General features: G+C 31.5%; 1 protein-coding gene across 1 annotated transcript; it reads left to right on the top strand.

The window, feature by feature from the left end:
- Window positions 1–6,278: 6,278 nt before the first annotated feature.
- LOC149555831 (putative disease resistance protein At4g33300) lies at window positions 6,279–7,856 on the top strand. The gene is made up of 4 exons (XM_089829555.1): window positions 6,279–6,605; window positions 6,930–7,175; window positions 7,490–7,634; window positions 7,753–7,856. Exons 1-4 carry the CDS (start codon window positions 6,279–6,281, stop codon window positions 7,854–7,856), a joined length of 822 nt encoding a protein of 273 aa, XP_089685681.1.
- Window positions 7,857–15,487: the final 7,631 nt, after the last annotated feature.

The raw sequence follows: 15,487 nt of genomic DNA, 5'->3' as shown, positions 1-15,487 counted from the left end.
ATAATTTAATGTGAATAAATTAAATTGTAATTAATTTTTTTAATCATTAATAAAGTCTTTATATTAATACTAAAAAAGAAATTATATATCAAGATATGCCATTAGAGGCAAGAAGACCCTTCCATATGTCATGGACATATCCATGCCAACCCAGTGAAAAGAAAACCTTCCCAACAAAAATTGCCACCCAACCCTTTACATACATCATAGCAAAATGACCACATAATTTACATAAATATGATCCATACACCTAGACTTCCAAAACCAAACCAAACGCTACTCAACCTAAACTTATTAAAACCACTTCCCTACATCTTTTTTGGTAAAATTCAAAATCCCAATGCTTGCCCTAACAACACCAGCCTTGCAATAAGCCTAGCTCCCACCAGAATCTTTCATACGTGAAGAAGCAAACACACATCAATGCTTGTTCCAGAGACATCTATAAACTTAGCTAGGGAACCCATTAGCAGATCAACACCTGGCCCAACTCCCTACTAACTAGAGGCATTTGAATCCATAGACAAAAAACCACCCCCAAAACAAGGGGCTTAACTGACACACTCGAACCATTGACTAATATTTGCTAAGAGTAGGCTCAGCCCACTCTTAGCCAATAGCCTGAGCCTAATGCATAACAGTGGCCCTAGGCTATTGGATAAGAGTGGCTAGGCCCATGTTCATATGAGTCGATTAAGCCTGGCCCCAACAGAACCAACACAATCCCGCTCAAAGCTCCTCTTACTCTATCTTACCAAAATTTGCCTTCAAATTCTCAACTTCCTATCCTCACCTATAAGCGCATTGTACTTCTAGGTTGTCACTTTGCACTTCCTCACCACTCAGTACCTAATGAAAACCTGATCCAACTCCATAGCATGCAAGAACTCCAGCAACTTGCACCACCCTTTTCGAGAAAATGCGAGATGCACTTCAACAAGAGCGCTAGCCGAACACACTGGTAAGGGTTGCAACTCACTTGGGGCACCACCAATCATCCACCGAGGTTGATTTTCCATGCGGGTAATAACCCCCAACTCCGCCATTATGAAAATATCTTAATATCTGCCACCCCACTTCTGCTCTACACATTCTCTCACCAATACATCACCTCTAGTTTCAAATCAACCACCGTAAGTGATAAAGCCAAAAACAGAGATGAAATCTCCAAATTTGACCTTGGACTTTAATCTTTTTGTAGATATTCTTCACTAAAAAATAACTTTAGCACCTCCTAGAAAAACTCTCCATCGAACATGAACACATTCTTGAGCCACATGGTTGAAATCAACCCCTTGGAGCATAGGATTTGCCCATCTGTAGCCAAGGAAAAGTTTGCCTCCATCTTGCCACTACACCTCTCTTCTGTGCCTCAAATTTTTAGATAAAAATAAAATTTGGAAGGTGAGTATTTGAAAGTTTGTGACAAGGAACAACTCCTAATGTTAACTACCATTATTACCCAATCTTGCCAATCTACGACACATGCCAAAACTATGGGTACTTAGTCATCTACGATCTCGTCTACCTCCATTTGCATAAGGAATGTCTACTTTTAGAGATTTTGATGCAATGGTGGCATCAGTTTGTATAGGTCTAGGTTGCAAAAGTCCTCTTCTAAAATACAAATTTTCACATTAGCTCCCAACTTTGACAATGTGTATGCCACCTTGTTGGCTTCCCTTACTACACGTGATTAATATAATTTATCAAATTTGTCCAACGAACTTTGTATCAACATGCCATGTTTATCTAATTACCAAGTTTCCATTTCACCTTGGGCGATGTCATTCAACACTAGTTGCAATTCACCTTCCAAATGGATTCTTCGACCCCAATTCTCATGCCCAACAATACTGCTTCTACTACAACTAGACACTTAGCCCGATTATTGGTTTTTCTACTATCCTTTTTATCGCTATTGCTAGTATTGCCAGTCTCATCCCTAACAACTACACCAATCCCAGAGGGTCCCAGGGTTCCTTTGGAAGTCCTTTCCAAATTGACTTTGATCCAACCTTCCTCTAGGACCTTCCACAAATTCTTTTCTTGTTGAATCTAAGAGGATTAACGCCATGAGATCTATTAACACGAAAATTATAAGTAATTTATAATTTTCAATTTAAGTAAAAAATTTACTTCTAAAATATATTTTAAATAGATTAAATATGTTATTTAATTATTATTATTTTTATATGAATAAAATGACCATTTAAAAAACCTCTATGTAAAAAAATTGTTTCAAAAAATTAATAGAAAAATAAAATGAACAAAATAGCACAAATAAAGATAAGAGAAAAAAATAATTATAAAAATTAAAAATTAAACTAGTTTAAAAATTAAAATTAAAATAATCTAAGAAAGAAACTAAATTAATTTTGAAATCAAAAAATTAAATTAATTAGCAAAATCAACACGAATAGAAGTAAGAAAATAAACTCAAATAATTACAAAAACTAAGAACTAAAGACTTGAAGGCTTGAGTGCTAGTGTGTGTGGGATGATGTCATGAATGCATGATGCAAAATGGAGCAAATGGATGGGCTTATAAAGGGTTCAAAGTGAACTTTATCCCACAAGTTGACTAAACCTTAAATAACTCCTTAAATCAATCCTTGAACAGGGCTTGAGAGGGGGACAAAAATGGGTCTCAAGCATGGATGCACGTCGTGTTGATCTCTAAGCCCAAGTTTCTGATTAGTGTCTAACACTTAGTCATTTCCATGGTAGTGTTGGTCAGTCATCACTATGGCTGAGCCATCTAGAGAAGGTCAAGCTACAGAGGACTTGTTTATATTTCCTCACATGCCGAACAAGTCAAAGGTTATCAAGTACCCTAGTAGAGAAAGTGTCAGGATGCCAAGTAGAATAGTAGATATTGAGAATTTGGAAAGTTAATTAATGTTGATTGAATTAGTATATGTTGAGCATATAGAAGCTGAGTGCCAACATGAATGTTAGTTATGATTGAGCATTAGAACATTCAAGTGCCAAGTAAACCAGGTTTGACATATGAGTTTGTAATGATGCAAACACTTATGTAAATCATTTAAGCTGACTTCTGCATGATATTGAATGATTGTAGAGATAGTTAAGGAGAAAATTACACATTTTGGATGAAGACATTAATCCCAAGATAAGCATATTAACCAATCAAAAAATTAGAAGGATTAAATGACAAAAAGATGAAATATGGATCATTGATTATGATCTACAACTTTCTACAATTATCTATTTAAGGGGGGGTTCTAACCGTAAAATCATATTGTGTGATGAATGGAGAAGCGGAGGAGTGAAAAAAATTAGACCAAAGTAAGGAAAGGTAAGTCAGATAAGAGGTCAGACAAAGCAACCAAAGCAGTGAAGGATGAAATAGAGTATATCAGATAGGGAGGTCAAATAGAGATATTGAAGAGAGGAGATCCATAAATATCTTGTAGAGAAAAACAAAGGATCAAGTACTAAATCAATTTTAATAGACTGAGTCAGGGAGAACTTCTTAACAAAGTGGTTTTAGTAGTCCTATTTAATTCTTCAAACAGGGTCCTTAATTTATTGTAAGTATTAAATCCTTTAATTAAGGTATGACCTAATAGTCTTAAAATATTTTAATAGAGCATACCTCTAATAGGGTAGATCATTAGATATGATCAAATTGTAGCCCTAACAGGTGAACTTTTATTATTGCAACAATAAAGAGTTATGGGTTTCATCCAAGGATAACTTTAAGAAACCCCCTACCCAAAAAAATTATAAAATGTTGGCAAATCCATCATTTTTCAAGAGGAAAAAAAATATTTTCACTTGGCAAAATTTTCAATGTACAAAAACTTTGTTTTAATTGACTATTTCTTTCCAATGTGGAAGAATTTCATAAAATTAGTGTGATTAATTCCTTTTTTTTAGTGAAATACATAACTTAGGAAGCAATTTTTTTCTTCTTGAATGGAAATAATATATAAATTATGAGGTGATGTTTCCTCATTTGATGGAAAAAAATACATAATTAATGAGGCAATTTTTCCCCTTAGCTGGAAAGGGTACATAATTAATGAGGCAATTTGGTGGCTATTAATGCAAACAAATGTAACACATTGGTGAATGTTGCACAACTTTTTTTCAAAGCATGTGAAACATGACAATTAATTTCCTTTTGGCATTAAATGTATGCTTTATAAAACCAAGTTGCTTGCAACCCTCATCTTCATTTGCAGACTCATACATTCCAAAACTACCCAAACATAGCGTGGGTTTTGAGAATCAAGTAGGGGATTTGAAAAGGCGGTTATTTGAAGATAATTTCAATAAGATCAGAGTGATGGGAATTGCGGGCAGTGGCAAAACAACCTTGGTTATTGCTCTCTGCAGGGATTCTGATGTCCAACATAAGTAGACCATATATTTACTCTTTGAATCAAGTAATCTCGTAAAATGCATTTTTTGGGAGTTGCTCTTGGGAGGGATGCTGAAACCATAAGTTAACCATTTACACACACCCAAACAAAAATTCATGCTGAATCAAGGAATTTTGTTAAATACTTGTTTTTGTATTGTCTGGGCTTTGATAGGAATTAGATTTGAGAAGAGGGGGCTATTTTAATGCTGGCCTATATTTGCCCAAGTGTTGGGCAACCTATTTTTCTGCTAGGTAAAATGTGCATCACTTTAGCAATTGGATGCAGGAACTGTATGTGTTCCATCGCACTCAGATAAGCCTATATTCAAAACATCAATCATACCCACAACCTTAACCGTGGTGTGAGGAGACAATTTACCTTTGGTTTGTGGAAATCTCTGTGTATATAATTTTAAGTATATAATCTCATGCTTAAGTTAGGGATCTGCTCTAGCATGGAAATCTTCCTCAGTTAGTCATGCAGGGGAATCCTTTTCCATTGGTATTTGTTAACTGTGTCTCGTCTGCTATTGATGAGCTCTTCATTGTGTGAACCATCTCCTGTTGACAAGGCTGGATAGTCCTCTTCCATCCTCTCCTCCTCACAAAGCCTGAAAATGATTCATGCCTTAAAGTGGTTTCTGGATTCTCTTCTCCTTCCCCTCGATCTGTCTTTGCCTCCTCGAAGTTTTTGAACACCATTCATGCCTCCACCTTTGATGTGAAATCCTCTCCCCTTCCCCTCTTTCTCTTCTATCTTCATTGAAGTGGTTAAAGGCAATTGAATCCTCAACTTGCTTATGTCAATGCAATCTTCTCCCCCATCTTCTCAATATATCCTCTTCCTCTCCTTCTTCTTAAAGAGCTTAACGGCCATTCATATCTCCTCTCTTCCCTTCAATAACCCCCTCCTCTCCTCTTTTACGCATATGAAGAGCATTTATTCATCATCTTGCTTTACTTGGTGTAGTCCTCTCTTCTTCCCCTAAATCTGTACTCTTTTCTGCTCTGCTCTCCTCTTCCTCTTAAGCAATCCTGTTTGGTCACTCCTGTGAAGACATCTGTCCTCCCCTTCTCATCTTTGATCCATCCATTCGAGCCCCTGATCTATCAAGACGTTACTATCAGGTCAAGTGGCCAATATGCGGAATACTTATGCTTAGGATAACTTTTATTTTCACTGGGAAGTGGGCTTGTCCTCTGATATCAAAGTGACAAGTTAGAAAATGTCTCCAATGAGGAAGTGGTGTGTTTAGAGCTTCTAGTCTGGTTGGCAAAGTTGCGTGGGGATTTTTAGCCTAGCTACAATCCTACGTTAAACTTCTAGGGAGACTAAAACATAAGACCTGATCTCACTTACTGTAGTATGCTCTTTGTGTTCACACTTGTGTATATTGGTAACATCACCGAATCGTGATTAGACTTGCCTGTCAACCTCTCAATAAAGAAGTCAAATTTCAATATCTTGATCCTAACTTACTTCCCAATGCATTCTAACGACAGCAGTAATGGGAGAGTTGAAAGAATTCATATATTGCTGCGGTGATTATGAATCTGCATATGTGCTCAACCCTTGCAATTTATTGGCCACCACATCGCAGAAAAAACTGCCCTTAGTAGGAGAAGAAAAACAACACAAATACGATACAGACTCAATGAATTAGCAATTTAGCAAATAAACTTATTTATGTTTGTTAATTAATTACTAATGAGACCTTACTTATACTTGTCTATCTATTGGAAATGACCCTTGCGTTCTTTTCTGATTTCCCTGACCTTACGTTCTCCATTCTTCTTCTCAGAATGTTTTGGAGACAAGATAATTTTTCAAACAGTTTCACAGCTACTAGATAACAAGATGATTCTTGAGAACATATGAAAAATGATTACTAGGGATCAACCGTTGCCTGATTCTCGGAGTGAGAGCATTCATGAGGCTCTTCAGGAAATACTCAGGCTTAAGCGAGAAAATATTCTAGTCATATTAGATGATGTGGGGCCAAATGTTAATCTCGAAGAATTGTTGTTTGAAGCAGAGGGATGCAAGATTGTTGTTACAGTCAGTGACGGTGTCAATTCCATACACCTTGATAGCACTCATTATATGTCTTCGCTTGGAGAGGAAGATTCTCTATCCCTCTTTTGTTATTGGGCCTTTGGACAAGAAAGCATTCCAGATGGATGGTTCAACAAGCAACCAGTCAAAGAGGTATACCTATGTCTATCTACGTCTCATTTGTTGATTTTAGTGAACCTGAAGTCTGCTAAATTTTCCATAATACGACATTATATTTTGCTAGCTGATATTGTGTAGATCTGCTATCCATTCCGTGTTTGCAATTTAAGAAGCATGGTTCGTTTACTTCAATATGTGTAGATGTGAAGGCCACCCTTTGAGATTATATTGGGGCTAACTAGTCTGTACTAACAGGTAGCAAAAGAATGTCTAGGATTACCACTTGTATTGGAGGTGATTGGACTTTATTTACATAAATACAGTGAAAATAAATATTGGTAATATGCCAAAAGGCAGATTTCACAAGGAAGACGAATCAATATTAGATCTTATGAAGAGGATGTTCTCAAGCGCCTAGCACTGAGCATAGAAGATCTGGACAATGATACAAAAAAATGCTTTTTGGACTTGATATTGTTTCCTGAAGTTAAAAAAATCCCTGTTGATGCTCTGTTTGATATTTGGATTCATGTTCACAACTTAAGCCTAGAGCATGCGTCGATGATTCTTGTTGATCTCGAAAGAAGAGGGCTCTTGAATTTGGTACAGCTAACTCATAATTCAAGGTGAGTGTCTTCTTTTAGATTCTTTTGTTGAAATTGCGTTGAAATATGTAGCAGAAAGATATAGATAGTGATCATCAAGCCGAAAGAGTAAATCTCCCATTTCTTCCAGCATGATCTAAATGGAGTTTGGACATGTAATCATTTTACTTCAACTCAAAATTTGTAATCATTGAGATGTGGCTACTTCATTTTGAGAACTTGAAAAAGATGTCTCACTGAAGATTGAATGCATCTTAACTCTTGCTTTCCCAGCAATTGTGAGATATATTAAGTTCAACATGATATGTGCAGCGTTTGGCTATTTATTGTGCGGAATCTGCGGACAACAACCAAAATGACAAGATATGCAAAAGGTTGAGATTATCTCCATTCTCTTGCTGGGAAGATCCCTCACATGGAGATATAAAAGCCGCTGAGATTTTTGCCATTCGCATAGGTTGATTGCTTTAAATTGGTTTATTGATATTCACAAGTATCAGGCTTCAAGCAAATGAGTGAGGCCCATCAAAATATATATATATTCCTTCTTTAAAAAGTTTTGAATACTTTTGCAGGTCCAATGAAAGAGAATAAATGGCCTAAGTTGGAGTTTTCGGAGGCCCGTGCTCTTGTATTGATATTTGATGGAAATGAATATTTCCTTCCACCATTTGTGTAGGAAATGTCTCGGTTGAAAATTCTTATCATAATCAACCAAAAATCCTGTAGGGCTAAAATTGACGGCATGTCAACCTTTAGTTCATTGGTTCAACTAAAGAGCCTTCGGCTAGAAAAATTGATTGTCCCTGATCTAGATTATTTTCAATATTTAGAAAATCTCAGGAAGCTCTCACTGAGTCTCTGCAGCACTGATAAGGGACGATTGGACATTGAAGTGTGCTCAAAGCTGCTTAAACTTGAAGAGATTAATATTGACTGCTGTGAGGATACTGAGGAATTTCCTGTTGGTATTTGCAATTTCACTTAATTTAAAACACTGTCTATAACAAATTGCCATCAACTTCGCAAGATTGCTGAGAATCTGGGGAAGCTTGAAAGGATCTCTTCAAGTGCTGAGCTTAGTTGCTTGTCTGAATCTCAAAGAACTACCAGCCTCAATTTATGAACTTGGAAATTTACATTTCCTTGTCAAGGCTTGGAGGCTCTTCCACGTGACTTCAATAAGTTGGAGAGACTCAAAATTCTCAACATGGGTGACTGCAAAAAAATCAAGAAACTTCCTAGAATGGTTAATGGCCTTACGTCTTTGTCAGATGTGATCTGCAACGAGCAATTGAAAAAAGAGTGGTCTCCTTTTCGTGAGTCGATTAATGTGATAATTGCAGAACCAACATTTAGTTTAGAGTTTCTGGACACATAGCTTTGCTCCGACAATCATTTATATTGTGAACAGTGACTGTGGACCATGGGTTGAGTAATTTTCTTTCTAGTTTTAGAAGCGGAGTTAGAAATTAAGATCATTTGTGTCATTGGGGCTGGAGTTCTATCTATGCACTTTAAACTTATGGCAGGATCACAGAGTGCTTAGCACTATCGTCAATATTGTATTTATGTCATATGTTTTAATTTTTAAATTATTAAGGGTTTTAGTCCCTAGCTACAGCAGACACACGAGTGATCATGGTGCAATGTTCTTTTCATGGTAAATTGTGCCTGAGCAACAATTAAATCCTTTCGCTCGTGCTTTAACGTGTTTTCCTAGAGTAAGAAATTAGCAGATCAAAATTTTTCTTTTCCGCATATTACATTTTCCTGGGTCTGGCAAATGGAAAGGAATTTATAAATTCTGAAGCCTTAACATACATCTGGGAGATGGTGGAGAACAAAGAGAATCAATATAAGTACGTAATTTTTGGATTTGATTGTGTAGAGTTTTTTTATCATTAATGTTTTGGATCATAGTACATGATTCATCAGTATAAGTACGTAATTTCTGGATTTGATTGTGTAGAGTTTTTTTACCATCAATGTTTTGGATCATACTAAATGATCCATCATCAAGATACAAGAGAACAAGAAGATCCATTGTGAGGACAAAAATGAATACTCCATGCAAAATTTCTATCACGCCCTTTGCCAAAAAAATTCTGATGTGGGACTCTATGTATGATAGAAGTCAAAATCCTTCTAAAAGTAGGAACCACTTTTATAAAAAGTTTAACTTATTATTAAAATCAATTTGAACTATATTTATGTTTGATAGTTTTTAATTTTTAAATTTTTGATTGGTACATAGTTTTTAAATTTATTATCATGTAACTAAATTTAATAATATTGTTTTACTTTTGATAATTTAATTGAATAAGGGACTTGTATATATATTCATTTACAATTAATATACTATTATTTTATTTCAATAAATAATACATTTGACTTTTTAATTTTATAGTATACTATAATTTTGTATTAACATTTTTAAATTATTTTGACAATTAGTGGAATACATACATACATACATACATACATACATACATACATACAATTAATTTACGGGCATACAATTAATTTAAAAAAAAAAGAAATATCTTTATAGTCCAAAATTGAAAATGATTTATTTTTATAATTTATTTATGTTGACTAATTTCATCATTCTTATTGATTGTTATATTTTTGTTAGGGGCTAAAAGTATTTTTTCTGGGACTAAAAAGCCTCCATCAATCTAGATATTCTGTATCATTTTATTCTAGGGACTTACATCTTACCCAAAATCTACTAGGTGTGTTCAAATCAAATCTTTTTTACAAACAACACTTAAATTGGTAGGGGATTTTCTAGGCTCAACCCAAAACCAGCCACTGTAAATTGAAAATTGAGAAGTCCTTTCTTCTAATATGAGGCTCAATTAGCAAATCTTATGGTACGACGTCTGCTTCCCCGTGCAACTCTCTCTTTTTAATTGGAAGAAATCTTCTTTCAACATCAAAATTTTTAATTTTAAAATTATGAACCCTAGTCAATTTCCTTGTACTGATCAATGCCTTCTGCAATCAATTTGGTTTTGTATCTTTTCTTACCTGTCTTCTTATGTCAATCAAAATGTCTATTGATTTTTAAAAGCTCAGTGCTTTAGGAGAAGTGAAAGGAAATCACAAGTGTTATTTGCCACTAGAGGGTGCATTTTCTCTTGCATTGTTTCCCTCCTATTGTCACACTTTGCAAGCACTTATTAAATTTTGGTGGCTCTAACTGATTAGAGAATAAAAGCCTTGGCTCTGCTTCTTCTAAGAATAATAACTCATACACTGACATTTTTTTCATCCTCAATCTTAGATTATTACTTGGATCAGTAATCTGGTTTGATTGTTATTAATTAATATTGTCTCTCTTAACAACAACATTTCTCAATACCCCTCTATCTCTCCACTTACCTTACCTTAGATCATTTTCCTAATAAAATATAATATAATACTTACTATATAATAGAAAAAAATTTCTAGATTAGTCAGATATGAATAAAACATGATAAAACATATTTAAAAAGGTGATAAATGCTACTCTGTGCAAAGACCAAAACCATGACCTACAACCTGTAACTACACCCTTTCATGAGACCACGGGGCATCCAACGAAACTGTTGATGTGACTGAATTGTTAGGATGCCCATGGCTTGTATTCGTTGCATTAAGTAGGAAATGTTTGAAAATATCTTAGTGGCAAGTTAGATGACAATATATTGTCATTCGCTTTTTTCTATGCAATTGAACACGTTGGAACAAAAAATTGTACAAACTCAAACGTTAATGACAATTATTTTATAAATTGAAATGAAGCAAGGGGAAGAAACGAGCCCACAACCACCTAAGCAGTCAGAGCTTAGTGTGTTGCTTAAGCTCGACCATTTGAAAGGAGCACATCTATTTTCCAAAGAAAAATGGATGTAACTAAACGTCAACAAACCAAGATGTTGGTCTTTTCACTTAAAAAGGAACATAATGTGGTAACATAAAAACTTTCACACTTATGTGGAGCTCCACGAAGATCATGACATAATAAGGATACCTATGTATAGGACTAACCTTAAATAATAAAAGCTTAGTTGGGAATCATAGAGGATGAAGAGAGATAAAGGAGGTTGGAAAACACTATATACTCTTCAAAACACATGCAGGTATCCAAGAACATGGGTTACTTGTCATGTCAATGGAGCTTTATGGATGGGATGTTTGGATAAGCAGCAAATTGAATCTCAAATGTAGGCAGACAAAAGAACTCAAAAGCAAGTTACCATGAGCAGATTCAAGATTAAAGACTAAAATTTTATATGAGATCCCTCTATAGAAAATGGGTACTTGTCGAATTGCAAAAGTAGCTATAGTTCACCTACTAGGGTATCTCAAAAAGATCATCAAATCTGACAAGTGGCCCATTCTAGTATGGAACAAAAGTTGAATAGAATAAATAAAACTTGGATGAACCAAAATAATTGGTGGATTTTTGACCAAGTCATTAAAAGGCCCATGGACTGATCAAGAGATAAAATAAAATGAAAACATAAAACTAATCATATAAAATCAAATTAATCATGCAGACAAAAACAACTTGGGAGGAAGTGGCAAGCCATATGAACATGACCAAAATGTTTACATGGGTACAACAATCAGGTGGAAAATGAAGATACTCACTAGTCTAGCTATAGATTAGCTATTCAAAATTTAGTTATGAGATTGTTAGATTGACAAACTTGAAGACTATAACTATAAATGGAAGTGACAATATATTGATATTGTAGTGACTGGGCTATTTTAGTGTGTTGGGGAAAATATCGATTAACTCAGTGTCAGTAGGAGGCTCAAGTTTTCATAAAAATGATTTGTACTTTAGTTCAGACATAACTTCCCCAATCCCCTCTCTATTTAGACCTAGGAATGATTTGTGTAATTGAATGAAAGGAAACAAAGAATTATTATGGTTAAATTTAGAATTATAATTAGATTAGGTTTACAATTTAACTTAATATTTAATTAGGGTTAGAGTTAAGTTTGAGGTTACATGTTTCAAGTTGGCCAAGATTAGATTTAGGATTATGATTTAAATATATCTTAAATTTTTAATATCACTTAGGATTAATGCAATAGTACACTAACATTTCTTAAAATCAATTACATAGTGTAAGATTAAGGTTAACTTGTTTATGTGTAAGTATTCAAGTTAGGTTAAAAGATTAATTTATTGGAGAAGATTTTGGACAATATTGAAAACTCATTATTTCTTGAGTAAGGGTTCAATATCTAAGTATGATTTAATAAAGCTTAATTTTAGGTTAATGGTTAATTTATTAAGATAGATGGATTTATATTTTTAGCAGGTGAATACAATTTTCAATCCATAGACAATATTGAATTAAGTTAGGATTAAGATTATGTTTAAGGTTTAAGCCATAGTTAAGGTCACATTGTAGTTACATTATGGTTAAAGTTTGGATTAAGGTTTAGCCTAGGGTTAAGGGTTTGGGAAAATGATTATTGTTAAAATTGGGATTATGATTATAGTTAGGATTGAGATTATGGTTATTGCTCTATAACCATAATGGATAGCTCTATAAGTTGTGAGAATATGATGATCTTAGAATACATTATTATAATATGGGTAAATAAATGCTTATATTATGTATTATGTTGAAATTAAAATAAAAAAATTTATTTTAAATAAATAAATAATTGTGAAAATTATGAAAATAAAAAAGAAATAGAAATTAATTTACATATATGACAAACATTTCTAAATTTCAAATCCTTTTAATGTAAAAAATTTCAAATTATAAAATTAAACTATAATTTTACAACTAAAACCTAGATACAAATAAAATCTCTCTATTTATTAAAGGTATGCAAACAATATTTAATTGCATGCATTTCATTTTTATCTTGATACTTACTAAATTAAAAATAGAAATGATTTTATTTTAAAATAGAAATAAATTTTTATAACATATATTTTAATTTTTCTTCTAGTTTTTAAATCATTTCAAATTTTAAAACTAAACAAAGTTGTATATCTATTTCTCAAAATGAATCAACATAAATTAAAAACTAAAAAATTGAAATCTATACTTAAATGTTACCTTTCTATATTTATTTATTTTTAAAAACATTTCTACTTTATTTTATGCTTTTGCATGGATATTGATAAGAAAACAATTATATATTTATACTCTAAACAACATTTTTATTAGAATTTATTAAAAATATATAAAGTAATCTGTGTATATAACAAAATTTTCTAAATATGAAATTATTTTTGTGTAAAAAATCAAATGATAACATTAAACTACAAATTTAAAACTAAAATCTACTTACAAAGGAAATATGTCTATATCTATTGAAGATATGTAAACTATATTTTTTCATACATTTTATTTTTATCTTAGTAATTACTAAATCCAAAAAATATAAATATATATGTGCTAGATATATATATATATAAATTTTTCTTCTTCCCTATATATTATTTAAAAAATTAGAATTATATTAAGTTATATTTTCAATTTTTTAAAATGAACCAACTTAAATTTAAAACCAAAAAACTAAAAATCTAGACTTAATGCGAACTTTATATATTTTTTAACAATATAAATATTTGTATTCTATTTTATATTTTTACATGCATATAATTTCAAATTGTAATTGACTTTCAATATTTTTTCTTAATCAACAGTTCTAAATATAAAATCTAGATACAAATGCAATCTTTTTTTATCTTTTAAAATTTTGTATTCTATTTACTTTATGCATTTCAAGTTTTAATTTAAGATAATTTAATTTTTTAATTTTAAAATCAAAATGTGTATATAAATTAACTATCTTTATTTTTTTAAAGATTTATTGAAAAAAATATGAATCATTGCCAATATATTTGATAATAAAAATAATAGATTTTTAAGATCTTTCATAAATAACACAGATTTATGAGTACATATATTTAGAAATGGATATATTTGCAAATCAAATCGAGGCTATCAAAAATGATTTGAATAATATATAAATTGAAACAAAACAAATATGATTTAATCTTGTTCATATTTATTTTTTGTCATGCATGTATTACCATTTCTATTTGCTTCCTCAACTTCTCTATAATCAATATGCATGCATTTTGTAATTGTTCACTATGCATTTATTACTATATGAAACTTGTCAAACAATTCAAACGAATATATAAACGTGTTATAATCTATATGCATACATTTTGTAACTACTCATTATGTACTTATTATTATGATAAACTTGTCAAGCAATTCAAACCAATATATAAACTTGTCTCATCGTAGTTACATTATTGTTAAAGTTTGGATTAAGGTTTAGCCTAGGGTTAAGGGTTTGGGAAAATGATTATTGTTAAAATTGGGATTATGATTATAGTTAGGATTGAGATTATGGTTATTGCTAGGATTTACATAATGGATAGCTCTATAAGTTGTGAGAATATGATGATCTTAGAATACATTATTATAATATAGGTAAATAAATGCCTATATTATGTATTATGTTGGAATTAAAATAAAATAATCTATTTTAAATAAATAAATACTTGTGAAAATTATGAAAATAAAAAATAAATAGAAATTAATTTACATATATGACAAACATTTCTAAATTTCAAATCCTTTTAATGTAAAAAATTTCAAATTATAAAATTAAACTATAATTTTACAACTAAAACTTAGATACAAATAAAATCTCTCTATTTATTAAAGGTATGTAAACAATATTTAATTGCATGCATTTCATTTTTATCTTAATACTTACTAAATTAAAAAATAGAAATGATTTTATTTTAAAATAGAAATAAATTTGTATAACATATATTTTAATTTTTCTTCTAGTTTGTAAATCATTTCAAATTTTAAAACTAAACAAAGTTCTATATCTATTTCTCAAAATGAATCAACATAAATTAAAAACTAAAAAATTAAAATCTATACTTAAATGTTACCTTTCTATATTTATTTATTTTTAAAAACATTTCTACTTTATTTTATGCTTTTGCATGCATATTGATAAGAAAACAATTATTCTATATTTATACTCTAAACAACATTTGTATTAGAATTTATTAAAAATATAGAAAGTAATCTATGCATATAACAAACTTTTCTAAATTTGAAATTATTTTTGTGTAAAAAATCAAATGATAACATTAAACTACAAATTTAAAACTAAAATCTACTTACAAAGGAAATATTTCTATATCTATTGAAGATATGTAAACTACATTTTTTCATACATTTTATTTTTATCTTAATAATTACTATATCCAGAAAATATAAATATATATGTGCCAGATATATA

Source organism: Cupressus sempervirens, chromosome 5, assembly GCF_028749045.1.
Source record: "Cupressus sempervirens isolate cs-2001-9-10 chromosome 5, ASM2874904v1, whole genome shotgun sequence".
NCBI lineage: Eukaryota > Viridiplantae > Streptophyta > Pinopsida > Cupressales > Cupressaceae > Cupressus > Cupressus sempervirens.
The sequence above is the reverse complement of the archived record's forward strand: the minus strand, read 5'-3'. Positions and strand labels throughout refer to the sequence as shown.